The 13,191-nt window shown below is 46.6% G+C and overlaps 1 protein-coding gene across 2 annotated transcripts in view; it reads right to left on the minus strand.

The window, feature by feature from the left end:
• The window catches only part of SMYD1 (SET and MYND domain containing 1), a 48,958-nt gene that overhangs the window by 21,079 nt on the left and 14,688 nt on the right, over positions 1–13,191 (minus strand). The window contains exons 2-6 of one of the 2 annotated variants that reach the window (XM_061432609.1): positions 12,047–12,223; positions 9,316–9,529; positions 7,253–7,383; positions 4,459–4,497; positions 2,141–2,330 (exon numbers count right to left, since the gene is read on the minus strand). In XM_061432609.1, coding sequence (XP_061288593.1) covers positions 2,141–2,330; positions 4,459–4,497; positions 7,253–7,383; positions 9,316–9,529; positions 12,047–12,223 — 751 coding nt within the window. The remainder of the gene's footprint in view (positions 1–2,140; positions 2,331–4,458; positions 4,498–7,252; positions 7,384–9,315; positions 9,530–12,046; positions 12,224–13,191) is intronic. The other variant, XM_061432610.1, reaches the window with a different exon arrangement.

A 13,191-nucleotide genomic window follows, 5' to 3' on the forward strand; every position in this document is an offset into this window, starting at 1 on the left:
TGAAAAAAAAAGAAATAGAGCTCCTTTCATATTTGTACATAAAGATATACCTCATCAGTTTTAGTGACTTTGAGGTATTGCCCTAACTTAAATATTTCCCTATTGGTGGTTACTTAGGTATTATTCAATATTTTGTTGTTCCCAACAATGCCACAGTGTCCTGTCTCTTTATACATATACCCATGCATGTATGCAAGTATATCTGCAGGGTAATTCTTAGAACAGCTTGGCCAAAGGGTAAAAATATTATCTATTAAAAATAAAAATAAGCTAGTGGCAAAAAAAAAAATGTCTAGAGTAGCCTGGGGATAAGAGAAATGAGTGGGGGACAGCAGCACTGATGCCATAAGTAATTAGGTGGGTCCCACCATCTGAACCTAGAAGTCAATTTTGTTTGTAGCCTTTGCTATAACCAGAGACAAGTTTCTGCCAACACACAGGATGCAGTGTATGTGTGTGTGCTCAGTCACTTCAGTCATGTCCGACTCTTTGCAACCCTATGGACTACGGTCCGCCAGGCTCCTCTGTCTAGGGGGTTCTCCAGGCAAGAATACTGCAGTGGGTTGCCATGTTCTCCTCCAAGGGATCTTCCCAACCCAGGGATCAAACCTGAGTCCCTTATGTCTCCTGCTTTGGCAGGTGGGTTCTTTACACCAGTGCAACCTGGGAAGCCCAATAGGATACAGAAGTTAAGTTAATTCACAAGTATATTTGTGTCTTCAAATGCACTGATGGATTGTGCATTATACAGAACTACTGAGTTAGTCTCTCCAAGGAGGCTGGCGCCCAGTTAAAAACCTATATGTGCTTTTTCCAGATCTGACTATAAGCTGTACCTGGCAGGCCACACAGGTAGGAGGGAAAGCTGCCCTCCCCACGAAAGACTTGGTGCAAGGCCAGTGCACCGCCGTCTCTGAAGGGAGGTGCAGCCAAGGGCTCAGGCCCATCCTGGCAGCTCACACTCTTCACATAAGGGCATTCCTGACCCAGGTGCCTTCATTCTTAAGTCTCTCTCTCTCTCTTTAATTGAAGTATAGTTGATTAACTGAGGTCTTGAGGTCTTCTTCAGGAGCCTCTACTGAGGCCTGCTTATTGTGAAAGTGGAGTTGGGGGAGATTTTCTTTTCTTTTTTAGTATTTTCTTTGCCACACCACATAGCATGTAGGATCTTAGCTCCTGGACTGAGGATGGAACCCATACCCCATGCACTGGAAGCATGGAGTCTTAACCACTGGACCACCAGGGAAGTCCCTGGGGGATTTTGAGACATGCTTCCTCATTCTGACTCTGTATCCCAGACTTTTCTACTCCTAACTCTTCCCCCACCTCCCACCCCCTCACTCACATGCCTCAGGGTCCATAAAACTGTGGGGCCTTCAGTTCTGGGTCCCTCAGCAGTGAGCCAACCCTCACATCTATGCTGATCTACCTGACCCTCCACCTGTGTGCCTTCCCATGGGGGGAAAATGGACTGGGGGAATCGGCGCCCACTCCAGTCTCAGTCTCATGCTTTACCATTACAGGTAAGCGATTAAAAGCTTGCTGCTTTAATTGGCTATTCTGTCACCTAGCAGCCTAGCTCTCCCAATTCAGCAAGCCCCTGACCTCCTCGTTGATAAGACTTGCAATGCTCAGTGGTCTCACCATTGATGAGGAAAGAGCTACTCAGGAGGTAAACGTTTTAACCAATCTAAATATCGCCTGGTCTGCACATTGCCCATTTCCATAAGACTAGGAACATATCTGTGATAATCTGACAACAAATCTCTTTGCCCATCTGGTCTCTCTATGAGAAACTCTCTGCATCACTTAATGTGCAAGGGGGCAAGAAGAGGAACTTAAATTTACTAAGTGTCTACTCTCTATGCCATTTCCTTTACATAGATCATCCTGTTTAATCCTCATAACAGCCCCTCACAGTGGATGTCATGTTCCTATTTTACAATTGAGAAAACAGAGTTACGTCCCCAAGCTCAAAAACCTGGCAAGCAGTGGCACCAAGACACTAGCTAGGACCCATCTGTGGTGCTCTGTCCACAAATCAGCAAGGCAAGGGCACCTTGGTTAGCTGGGGAATCCACCCTTGTCCGGCTCTTGAGGAAGATGCCCAAAAGCACCCCAGTAGTGGGGCTGCGTGTACCTTCGGGTTGTCTTTCACCCCCAGGAAGAGGTCATCCTTCAGCCCCTTCTGGCAGTGCTCACACGTGCAGTCAAAGTAGTACTGTCTCTTCAGCTGCTTCTTGCGTTCTTCACTGACGTTAAGGAAGTCGATATAGGACACCGTCAGCTCCTCTCCTTCTGAGATTTTGCCCAGGGCTCGGAGCTCAATTCTGGACCAAGGTAAAGGAGAAGAGTCAATCAAATCCAGGGTGGGATACATGCTCTTCAAGGTTTCAAGGAGTTGAACCTCAAAGACAACTTCCACTAACACTCTGAGAAAACATTCCTCCAAAAGGGGCAATTGTGACATAAAGGACAGTTTTCTGAATAGGTCTGCTCTACTTGTCATAACAATCAAATCTGCTGCATTCAGTCTGTTGCTCTGGAAGCAGCTCAAATAGACTCCCAGTAGAGAGCTGGGCTTGGTCATAAAAGCATATGAAGCTTCCATGTCTGCAATTATCCCTGTGTATTTAGCCACTGATTGTAAAAAAGGAAAGGAGAAATAATAAGGTACAAACTTCAAACAAGAGAAGACTTAATAGTCATGTCTGGTTGGTCAAGGACGGCTTCTCTCAGAAACACACATATTCAGTTACCCACAATCTTAACCCATTTTGTGTCTAATTATAAGGCCTGGCCTATCTAAACTTTTGGTCCAATGGTTCAGGCCAACATTAAGTGAGGAGAGTTATGCTTGGAGATCTCTGAAGGCAACTAAAGCCTGGCTCTTTAGTACCCCACTGCATTTTTCACTTTTTTGTTTACTTGGGGACATGGATTTGGGGTTGAAGGTGGGTTAGAAAGAGCAGATGACATTTCAACCACCTTCCAGCCTAGACCTGAGCCTCCAGTTACCTACAGCACTACACACCTCACCATGTAATAGAGACAGAATGTGCTGAAGACAAAAGGCCGCTGCACAACTGACACCCAGCTAAGCCAAACCAGCAGAGACCAGCCCGTGGGCCTCTCAGCCATGCATCTTCTACCCACAAGGCCAGAAGCTATAGAAAGAGTAGTGAGCTCAGAAAACTGTGCTTCTGTATCTAAGCTGTGCTCCTGTATCTCCCCAAGATCCTGGCACCTTCCTTCCCAGAGAGAACCCATCACCTAGAGAGTGAGTGGCAGGATGCGGAGGGCTAGGAAAGCATCAGCAGAGAGGTCCGCAGTCATTCCCTTCACCTCCCAGAGAGGCTGAGTCAGATGCCATGTGAAAGGCAGGAGATGGTCTCAGTCAGAGGCAACCCCTTCCACATGTTCTGAGGTGACAGCCCAGCAAGGAACAGCTGAATGGCAGTGACACGTGTGTCCAGGTATCTGAGGTGACTACTCCTCTCACAGTGGGGTACACTGCAATGCCCAATAAATGTGATCATACACACACACACACACACAACTTATATAGAGACCGGCAAAATTGTCACCTTTAGTCCCTTGTTTCCTTTCATCTCCACCCTAATTTTTGACTGTTACTGAAGGAGTGAGGCCTGGTGTGCTGCGATTCATGGGGTCGCAAAGAGTTGACACGACTGAGCGACTGAACTGAACTGAACTGAACTGAAGGAGTGAAAAGTAAAAGGAGAGAAGGGCAAGATGGCCTACTCGCAGCTCTGCTTAGAATCCTAATATGTCCTAGCTGCAGGGCATTGACCTTCTCATTTCACACATGAGGATGCTGATACCCAGAGAGATGAAGTAACTTCCCTGAAGGTCCCACAGCACTTTGGCAACTGGACCAAGATTTTGAACTCAAGAGCTTTATCATATCATACTGGCCATTAATTCATGGTTGGCCCAGAAGCCGTAAAGATAATATACGAATAAATACTTACCAAAAACATCACAATTACAGATACCAATTATAGAACTAGTCTGAGTACGAAATTGGAGGTTATGAACAAACACACAGTCCTTTAGTAAGTCAGTAATATCAACAGTCTTCATTTCATGGTAAACAGGGTTTAGAGGAATCATGTGTGTTTTTCTAAGAAGATGTGGACTGGAAGGGACTGTCATACTTTGGGGTTAGAGGAGAGAAAGAAATAAGGAGTAAAAGAGAAAGAAGAAAGGGAGCAAAAGCAAGCACAGCACAGAAGGTAGTGGTGGGTGAGGAACAAGATGATTAACATAAATGCATTAAACATACAGTATTCAGCAAAGACGAGATTTGGGGGAGCGGACAGGCATTACAGACAGACAGCAACCAACGGGTCTCAGGACGGGGCATTCCCAGCAAATCAGGCAAGTAAGGGAGATGGGTCAGAGGAACAGGGAGGTTTTCAAAGACTGACCCACCTCATCTGGGTGTGAAACATGGATTTCACTGCCTCATGACTGAAAAACAAAACAGACACCCAAATGGAAATCATTATCACCGGCTCATCCCATACAGCTAGCAACAGTGCACAGCATTCCAGGTTATGCCATCAAAGCTTTGGCCAGCACAACCAACTCTCTCCCAACCCCTTCTAGCTGAGCTCCCTTGGCAAGATGTAGCCTGGTTAATGGAAAGTACATTTGATATGAAACGAGAAGTTCTGGGTTCAAAAGGACTCAGCCTTGGGCAAGTTACTTCCCTTCCCTGAGCCTTGATGTTTTCATCTGTAAGCTAACAACAAGACTGTCATAAAACAATTAATTCAAAAGTAGAGGGCTACCATATTTTTCAATGGCAGGGCAAAAAAAAGCATGCGAACCATTCATGAAAGATGCTCCTGGGTGCCCAGGAAAATTTGAACACCAAATCATGGGCAAATTGGGCTTAGAGTAGCCCTTCAGAGCCTTAGGGTCTTCTGAGTGGTTCGCCAATAGGGCTTCAACTTCAAGTCACCAGCAGCATTGCCACCAAGAAGCAGAATCAAACAATCCTTGGATGGTTTACTCTGGCTAATTTCTCTTTAAAATGAAAGATTGAGGGCAAGAGGAGAAGGGGGCAACAGAGAATGAGATCGTCGGATGGCATCATCTACTCAATGGACATGAGTTTGAGCAAACTCCAGGAGATAGCACAGGACAAGGAAACCTGGCGTGCTGCAGTCCATGGTGTCACAAAGAGTTGGATAGGACTAAGCGACTGGACAACATCAATTTCTCTTTTAATGAAATAAATGTTCTTGCAGGCATTCTTTTCCATAAATAAGTGAAGTAGAGTGCTAAAAAATCATATGGGAAGCTACATATTATTATCCCTCTAAACAAGCATCTTGGGCATAAGGGTGGCCTCTTTTGATGTCTGTCTTGGGAAGAGTTTGAATATGTCTGGAGACCAGTCACACAGGTAGTATGTAAAAATTGCTAGGATTAGAATTGGACTCCTAACATCACAACAAGTATTCTTTCCACTATGGCAGGCACCTAGACTGTTACTGCAACGTCACCTTCTCTCACACAACAGCCAAGAAGCTTGGGTACCGCGTGTCTGCTCAAAATTAGAGGATGCATCGAAGCCAGAGTGGACACTGGTGATGATCTGAAGAAAGGGCCCCTCAGGTTTCTATGGTAGTGACAAGAAGGGCACTGGCTCACCACCACTTACGGGAGGGGTACCCAGAAAGACCAGTCCCACTTGTGAATTTAATCCTCCCTGCCTACCAGGGTAACTCCAGACACCAGTCCTTCTGGGGAGGATTCCATGAAGTCCAGGCCAGGGACCCCAAGAGGTTTAGGAAGGGAAACACAAATACACTGGGAAAAGATTGTCATCTGGGTCCAAAATAAACTTTCCTGTCTTGAGGGACTTTCTCAAGTGCTCAAAAGCCTAGTGTCATGCATGCCCTTGTTTTCAGAATTAGGAAGGAAAAGGGAAATCAGAGTCCAGGCTCCACTGGAGCATAAGCTTGTTTCTTGGCTGAGAACCAGAAACCGTTATTTTTGGGGGCAAACCTGCTCATTGTTGATGGCTTATAGTCAACTTGCATCATCATAAGAGCTCGTCTCTAACAGTAAAAGAAATATTTCTTAGGCCTTATATCCCCAGTAGCTCAGACAGTAAAGAATCTGCCTACAATGCAAGAGACCCGGGTTCCATCCCTGGGTCAGGAAGACTGCCTGGAGAAGGGCATGGCTACCCACTCCAATATTCTTGCCTGAAGAATCCCATGGGTAGAGGAGCCTGGTGAGCCGCAACCCATGAGGCCACAAAGACAGACACCAACTGAGTGACTAACAGTTTTCTTTATATCCCCAAAGCTCCCCCTGTCTGAACCATGGACAACCTGGATTCATCATGTTTTCTGACTCTTCTCCATTTGCACCCCACCTCAAATTCTGTTCTCTGCCCTTCAGTCCTCTGATCTGTGCCTTCCAGGGGGCGAGGGTGAGCTCTGAAGTTTTCATAACCAGATTCTTTGGTCATCTGGCTTCTGGTTTAGCCAATGGGAGGAGATCAGAAGGTGGGAGGAGAGAGAAATTGGGGTATTTAGTCTCTTGGCTCCCTCTCTGCCTGACCACGGTTCCAGCTGTGGCTGGTTTCTCTACAGGCACAGCTGAGCTGTTGGGCTGGGGGACAAACGGCTCCCTCCCATGGCTACAGCTCTCATCAGCCACAGAAACAGCACTTCCTCCATCACCCCTCCAAGTCTAGAGGAGGTCATGATTTCATGTTGCTGCCCAGACCCTGGACACCTCACCATTATTTTGTCAGTTTCTTCAGCTTTACCCACACTTCTATCAATTGCCCTTTTATTAAATTCTCTTAGGGTAACCCTTGAGTGCGCCTTCTGATTTCTGCTGGTAACTTGACTAACACATGCTCCTGACAGGCGCCTTCTTGGCCAATGATGCTCTGCAATGACCCCTAGATAGAAAATCTCAGGCTTCAAGTTTGAAATTACACAGTAGTTAGAGGTTTATTTAACATATCTCAGCCACCTCAAGAAATATACAAAAACTCAGAAATCACTTTGCTACCTTCCTCATTACATTTTTCCTCTCTACACTTATTCTGGAATAAAATTTCAATTTTCTATCCAGATGAAATCCATGCTAGTTCAGGTCCAACAGTTTACTTTTGGTTTAAGTCAAGTGTAGAGATGATACCCTACTGTCTCCCCATCCCTAGCACACCAACCCAAGTTAAAGACATACTCACTTGCCATTGTTAAATATGACAGTGCAGTTGGGCCAACAGTCATGGTTCACCAGGGCCAGGTTGGGGAAGACGCCCACGCCCACAGCCTGCAGGCCTCGCTGGTCACTGAGTGTGAAACCATTGCAATTAATCTGCCCAGAAGAAAAGATGAGAGTCAGCTAACAGACCAGACATAGACTTGGTGCAGAACACTAACCAGCTGTTGAAAGTATTTTAAAAATAGAAAACGTGGTCTCATTCTGGAAATGCTTAGAGAGTTTGGAAACAAAACAGTTAGTCTCCTGATCTCTATGTGATTCCAAATGACCCTCAAGATGAGTACCATGTGAGAGTCTCAATTTGTACCATTACCTTGAAAGTCTAGGGTAGCTGTATTCTTAAAAAGTCCAAGATAGGAATTCTCTTGTGGCCCAGTGATTAAGACTCATTTCCTTCACTGCCATGGGCAGGGGTTCGGTCCCCGGTTGGGGATATAGGATCTCACAAGCTACACAGCAGTGCCAGAAAAAGCCCCGAACTGCCTCTTGTGTTGCAGAGATTGTGTACAATAATAAAATAATATCTGGGACACTGGGATGGTTAATTTTATGTCAATTTGGCTGGGCTGTGGTGACCAGATATTTGGTTAAACATGATTCTGTATGTTTCTAAAAGGTGTTCTTTGGGTGAGGTGAACATTTAAATTGGGAGGCTTAGAGTAAAACAGGTTAGCCTGCACAATGGAGGTGGGCCTCATACAATCAGTCGAAGACCTTCATAGAGCCAGACTGATTCCCCAAGTAAGAAGGAATTCTTTCAGCAGACTGCCTTTGTACTTGAAACACAATTCTCCTTTTTGGGTCTTCAGCCTACTGGGCTACCAGCAGCCCCTACAATCACAGGAGGCAGTTCATTAAATCTCTTTCTCACTCGCTCTCTCTTTCTACACACACACACACACACACACACACACACACACACACACATCCTCGTGGTTCTGTTTCTCTGGAAAACTCTACTACAGAAGCACTGGCACGTGGGGAGGACTCTGAGGTGCTGAGCACGATCATACTATTTTATTACGAGAACTCCCTCCTCAGCCCACTCACCAGCAGCCCAGCAGGCACTCAGCCTGCCAGATGGGAGACAAGTTCCCACAGCCCACAGCCTGAGTCGGCTGACCCACTGGGCTCCCATTCCCTCCTCCCTCACGGCTTCAGAAGGCCTGGATTTGTGGCTCAAGACAAAGCCCTCCAGAAAGCCCCTACTCTCCTCTCCCTGCGTCCCCATGATCAACCCATTAGATCTGGAAAAAGGAAGAATCTTATTTCCAAAGTGCCTGGTCAGCAAGAAGAAATAGTGACTGGATCTTCATTTTCTTTTCTTTCAAGATTTGGGGGGTGGAGGGAGGTGGACCATGTTTAATCTTTATTGAATTTATTACAGTATTGTTTCTGTTGTTCTGGTTTTCTTGGCATGAGGCATGTGGGGGTCTTAGCTCCCTGACCATGGATGAAACCCATGCCCCCTGCATTGAAAGACAGAGTCTCAAGCACTGGACCACCAGGGAAGTCCCCCTGGGTCTTCATTTTCAATGTGGAGTAGAGAAAGTATAGAAGTGCAGATGAACAAGAAAGTAAATCACCATCTAAATATGCGGTGGGAGATAAAGAGTAGTTTTCAGGTGGGATGTTGGTTTCAGACCCCACAGGAATGACCTCATAGTAACACAAGACCAGAAAGAGAACTGAGTGAGAGCTACTCATCTAAGGCCTCCTTTGCCCTCCAGAGCTTTTCTTGGCTTCCCCAGTCCACACTTTATCTTTTGATGCAGATCATTTTAAAAGTGTTTATTGAATTTGCTACAACATTGCCTGTTTTGTTTTGTGTGTGTGTGTGTGTGTCATGTGTGATCTTAGCTCCACAACCAGGGATTGAACCTGCACCCCCTGCTTCGGAACGGGAAGTATTGACCACTGGATCACGAGGGAAGTCCCTCCCCTTCCTCTCTGACCTGGCAGCGCTGGGGTCGCTGGCCCACCTCCACCCCACCCCATCCCCACGTTGAGCGAACTCTTACGCACCACACCGAAGATATGGGAGATGTACTGCATGCTGAACTGCTGGCTCTGCGGCGGCCAGTACTGCAGGAACGTGTCCACATCCAGCCGCAGCTCCTTCTGCTCCTCCTCCCCGAAGTGCTCCACGTGGTTCTGCAGGTCGTCCACGGAGACCAGGCAGCCCTCGGTGAGCCCGCTACCCTCTCTCTCCACCCGCCACATGATGCGTGCCGCCAGCCTGTGCAGAAGGGTGGAGTGAGTGAGGGCTTACTGCGATCATTATTTCCACAAACACTTGTGGAGTGCCTCCTGCTGCCTGGCGCAGTGTCGGGCTCAAGGTAACAGTTCTGAACTAGACGGATGGAATTTCTTGTGTTGTGAAGCGTCTTAGAATGGTGGTTGGTGGTTTAGTCACTAAGTCCTGTCTGACTCTTGCAATTCCGTGGACTGTAGCCCTCCAGACTCCTCTGTCCATGGGATTTCCCAAGAAAGAATACTGGAGTGGATTGCCATTTCCTTCTCCAGGGGATCTTCCCCACCCAGGGATCAAACTCACATCTCCTGCATTGCAGGTGGATTCTTCACTGACTGAACTATGAGGGAAGCCCTCTTAGAGTCGGGGAGACCTAAGTTGAAAAGATAATCTAAACTAGTGCTAAGTGCTATGCCCAAAATCAAACAGGGTGACCTGAGTGGGAGCGGGAGGGGAAGCCAAGGTGCTCAGGGGAGGCTGGAGGAGGCACACCGGGCTGCCAGTGGAGTGAACAGGAGCCAACTCTGTGCAGATGGGGAAAGAGCAGCGAACACAATGGCCCTAAAGAGAGAGAGAGCTTGGCATGATTAGAAGCAGCAAAATGGGGACTTCCCTAGTGGTCCAGTGGTTAAGACTATGAACTTCCACAACAGGAGACATGGGTTCAGTCCCTGGTTGGGGAGCTAAGATCCCACATGCTGCAGGGTCCAGTGAAAAGAAGCAGGGGGAAAAAGAAACAGCAAGATGCTGGGGCTAGGGAGCAAGGAGAAGAAAGCAAATAAAGGTGAAGACAGAAACGGAAGCCATATTTTGTGGTCTGGGAAGCCATGAGAGGGGCCTGGGGACACAGTGAGGTCCAGTTACCTGTGTCTCTCCTGACCCTGAGGCTAACTGAAATGAGCACTGGAGAAGTCTGATGACTCCACTTCTTACTGTGTGACTCTGGGCAAGTTGCTTGCCCTCTCTGAACCTCTCCAATGGCGAGTAAAGTGAGGGTAATACACATTCCGTGCCATGCTAACCTCCAGAGTGCTGGTTCTCATACTGCCCTCCCTTTACAGAAGGCAGGAAGAGACCAAAGAAAGAGGCCCACCACTCCAGATTGATGGTGGCACTCTGAACCTGCAGGGCACTCACTTAGAAAGCTTGTCTTGGGTGGCCACAGGTAAATAGATCTTTCACAATACACATGTATAGCAAATCAACACAATGTACAATACATTTTAAATATCAATATCTTACGACTTAATCAATTACACCTCAATAAGAGGGAAATTTATAAGTAAATAAAATTGCACATGAAATTACAAAAAGAAGGAGTAGGGGAAAAGAAGAAGATTTCAACAGATGGAACTAAGGGGGACAGGAGATGGGGAGGCTGACTAAGCAATTTCATTTTGCAGTTTCCCATAAGTTACCAGGATATGATGATTCCAGTCTGGGCTTTAACTTCACAGTTAAAATGCTCAGTTCAAATGCTTCAACATCACCATCCCCATCTCCTCCACTCTCCATTGCCAGCTTCATAAGCACCTACCTGCAATCTAGCATCAGGTCCTACCCTGGCAGAGCCTCCTGGACTTAGTAGCTCTGGAATTAAGGTATTGGCGCAGAGATTTTTGCAAATGCAAATGCATTTCAGGTATTTGTACTGAGTCCAAAGGGCTAGTGTACAACCATGGGGACGAGTGGAGCTGTGATAATTTGAAAAGTTCTATTTTGTTTAAAGAGGTTAGTTGCTATTGAGCTCTCATTTTGCCAAATCTTCACTTTTTTTTAAGAGAAGCCAGAAATCTTAATTTTTTTAATGTGCAACTTGCTAATTTTTTGACATAGCAGGTCAGTTTTTAATTAATTTTAATTAGAGTATACTTGATTTACAGTATTGTGTTAATTTCAGTTGCTAACCATAAGTTTGTTTTCTATATCTGTGACTCAATTTTTATTTGGTAAATATGTTCATTTGGACATTTTTTTTTTTAGATTCCTCATATAAGCCATATTATATGATACTCAGATCACTTTTTAAAAATTAAACATTGAGGAGCCACACAGAACAAGTTTGCAGCCAGCTCCAACCAGTGGAAATTCCCTCATAAATGGGCTTCCCAGACCAAGTGGGGAGGGGCTTCTCTGATGGCTCAGATGGTAAAGAATCCACTCACAATGGGGGAGACCTGGGTTCAATCCCTGGGTTGGGAAGAGCCCCTGGAGGAGGGCACGGCAACACACACCAGTATTCTCACCTGGAGAATCCCTGCGGACAGAGAAGCCTGGCAGGCTGTATTCACGGAGTCGCAAAGAGTCGGACACAATTGAGTGACTAAGCACAGCCCAGATCGAGGGAGAGCACAGAAGCAGCAATTGTAGTCTGTTTGGGGCTTTCTCTTGATTTGCTCTCAGCCCAGCTTGCTTGGACCGAGGCGTGGTGCCCCCGCTGCCACCCGACTCCTCACCTGACATTTGGAAATGCAAAGCCCCACCCCAGGGCCCAGCTCTCACCTGATGTTCTCGTTGGGCACCTTGCCATATCTCTTGATGGCCGAACATTCATTCTTGTGGTTCAGCCAAGCATCTTTCTGGCAGGTGCGGTCACAGTAGTGGGCAAACTTGCACTGCCCACATCGGTGGAGCTTCTCCTGCCTCTTGAAGCAGGTGTGGCACACAACATTCACCAGGCTGGAAATAGGGGGAGAAAACTCTGACCATGGGGCACCACACCAGCTGTTGGGAGACTGGCATTTGGGTATGGGCTCAGTGGGCTGTCCTTGCCTTTCTCAGCTTCAGAGTCCCACCTTTCAAAATGAGGAGCTTGGGTTTCCAAAGGTCCCTTCCAGCTGTAACCATTCTTTTTTATAATTTTATTTATTTATTTTTGGCCCTTCTGGGTCTTCATTGCCGTGAGGGCTTTCTCTAGTTGCAGCAAGCAGGGGCTGCTCTTTAGTTGCAGTCCCGGGGCTTCTGATAGTGGTGGCTTCTCTTGTTGCAGAGCACAGGCTCTAGGGCTCCAATAGGTGTGGGACCCAGACTCTAGAGCACAGACCCAATAGTTGTGGCACATGGGATTTGTTGCTCCACAGCATGAGGGATCTTCCCAGATCAGGGATTGAACCCATGTCTCCTGCATTGGCAGGTGGATTCTTTACCACTGAGCCACCAGGGAAGCCCTGTACCTATTCTTTTGGCAGATATTTTTCAGTGAAACTAATGAAAGGGACACTGTTGAACTCTGCATATAAACCCTCCAGGTTAATTCAGTAAGTATAGATTTACGACCTGTATGCGTTAGGCACTGGGAATATCGCAAGTTGCTGGAGGAACAATTGAACTGGGGTCACCAGGCAGCATGAGCAGCACTATAGGAAGAGGGACGCAGGGTGTTCATGGATCACAACATAGGAGTTCCCCTTTAGGAACCGGGGACGTCTTCTAAGCCAAGGGAGTGGGTGGAAATTCCTCACAGTCCTCTTGCTGAAAGTCACAGGTCATTAGCACCATGGCATGGGAGAGAGCATTTTGTGTCACGTGTCCTTCTCGTTGTTGAAATAGACTGTCCTTTTCTCCAAAGAATAAAAAAGTCATAATTATCTACAGTATAATGGGACATGACCTGTTTTACCCAGAATGACATCTACATATTTATGTCA

Source organism: Bos javanicus, chromosome 11 (assembly GCF_032452875.1).
Source record: "Bos javanicus breed banteng chromosome 11, ARS-OSU_banteng_1.0, whole genome shotgun sequence".
Taxonomy (NCBI): Eukaryota; Metazoa; Chordata; class Mammalia; order Artiodactyla; family Bovidae; genus Bos; species Bos javanicus.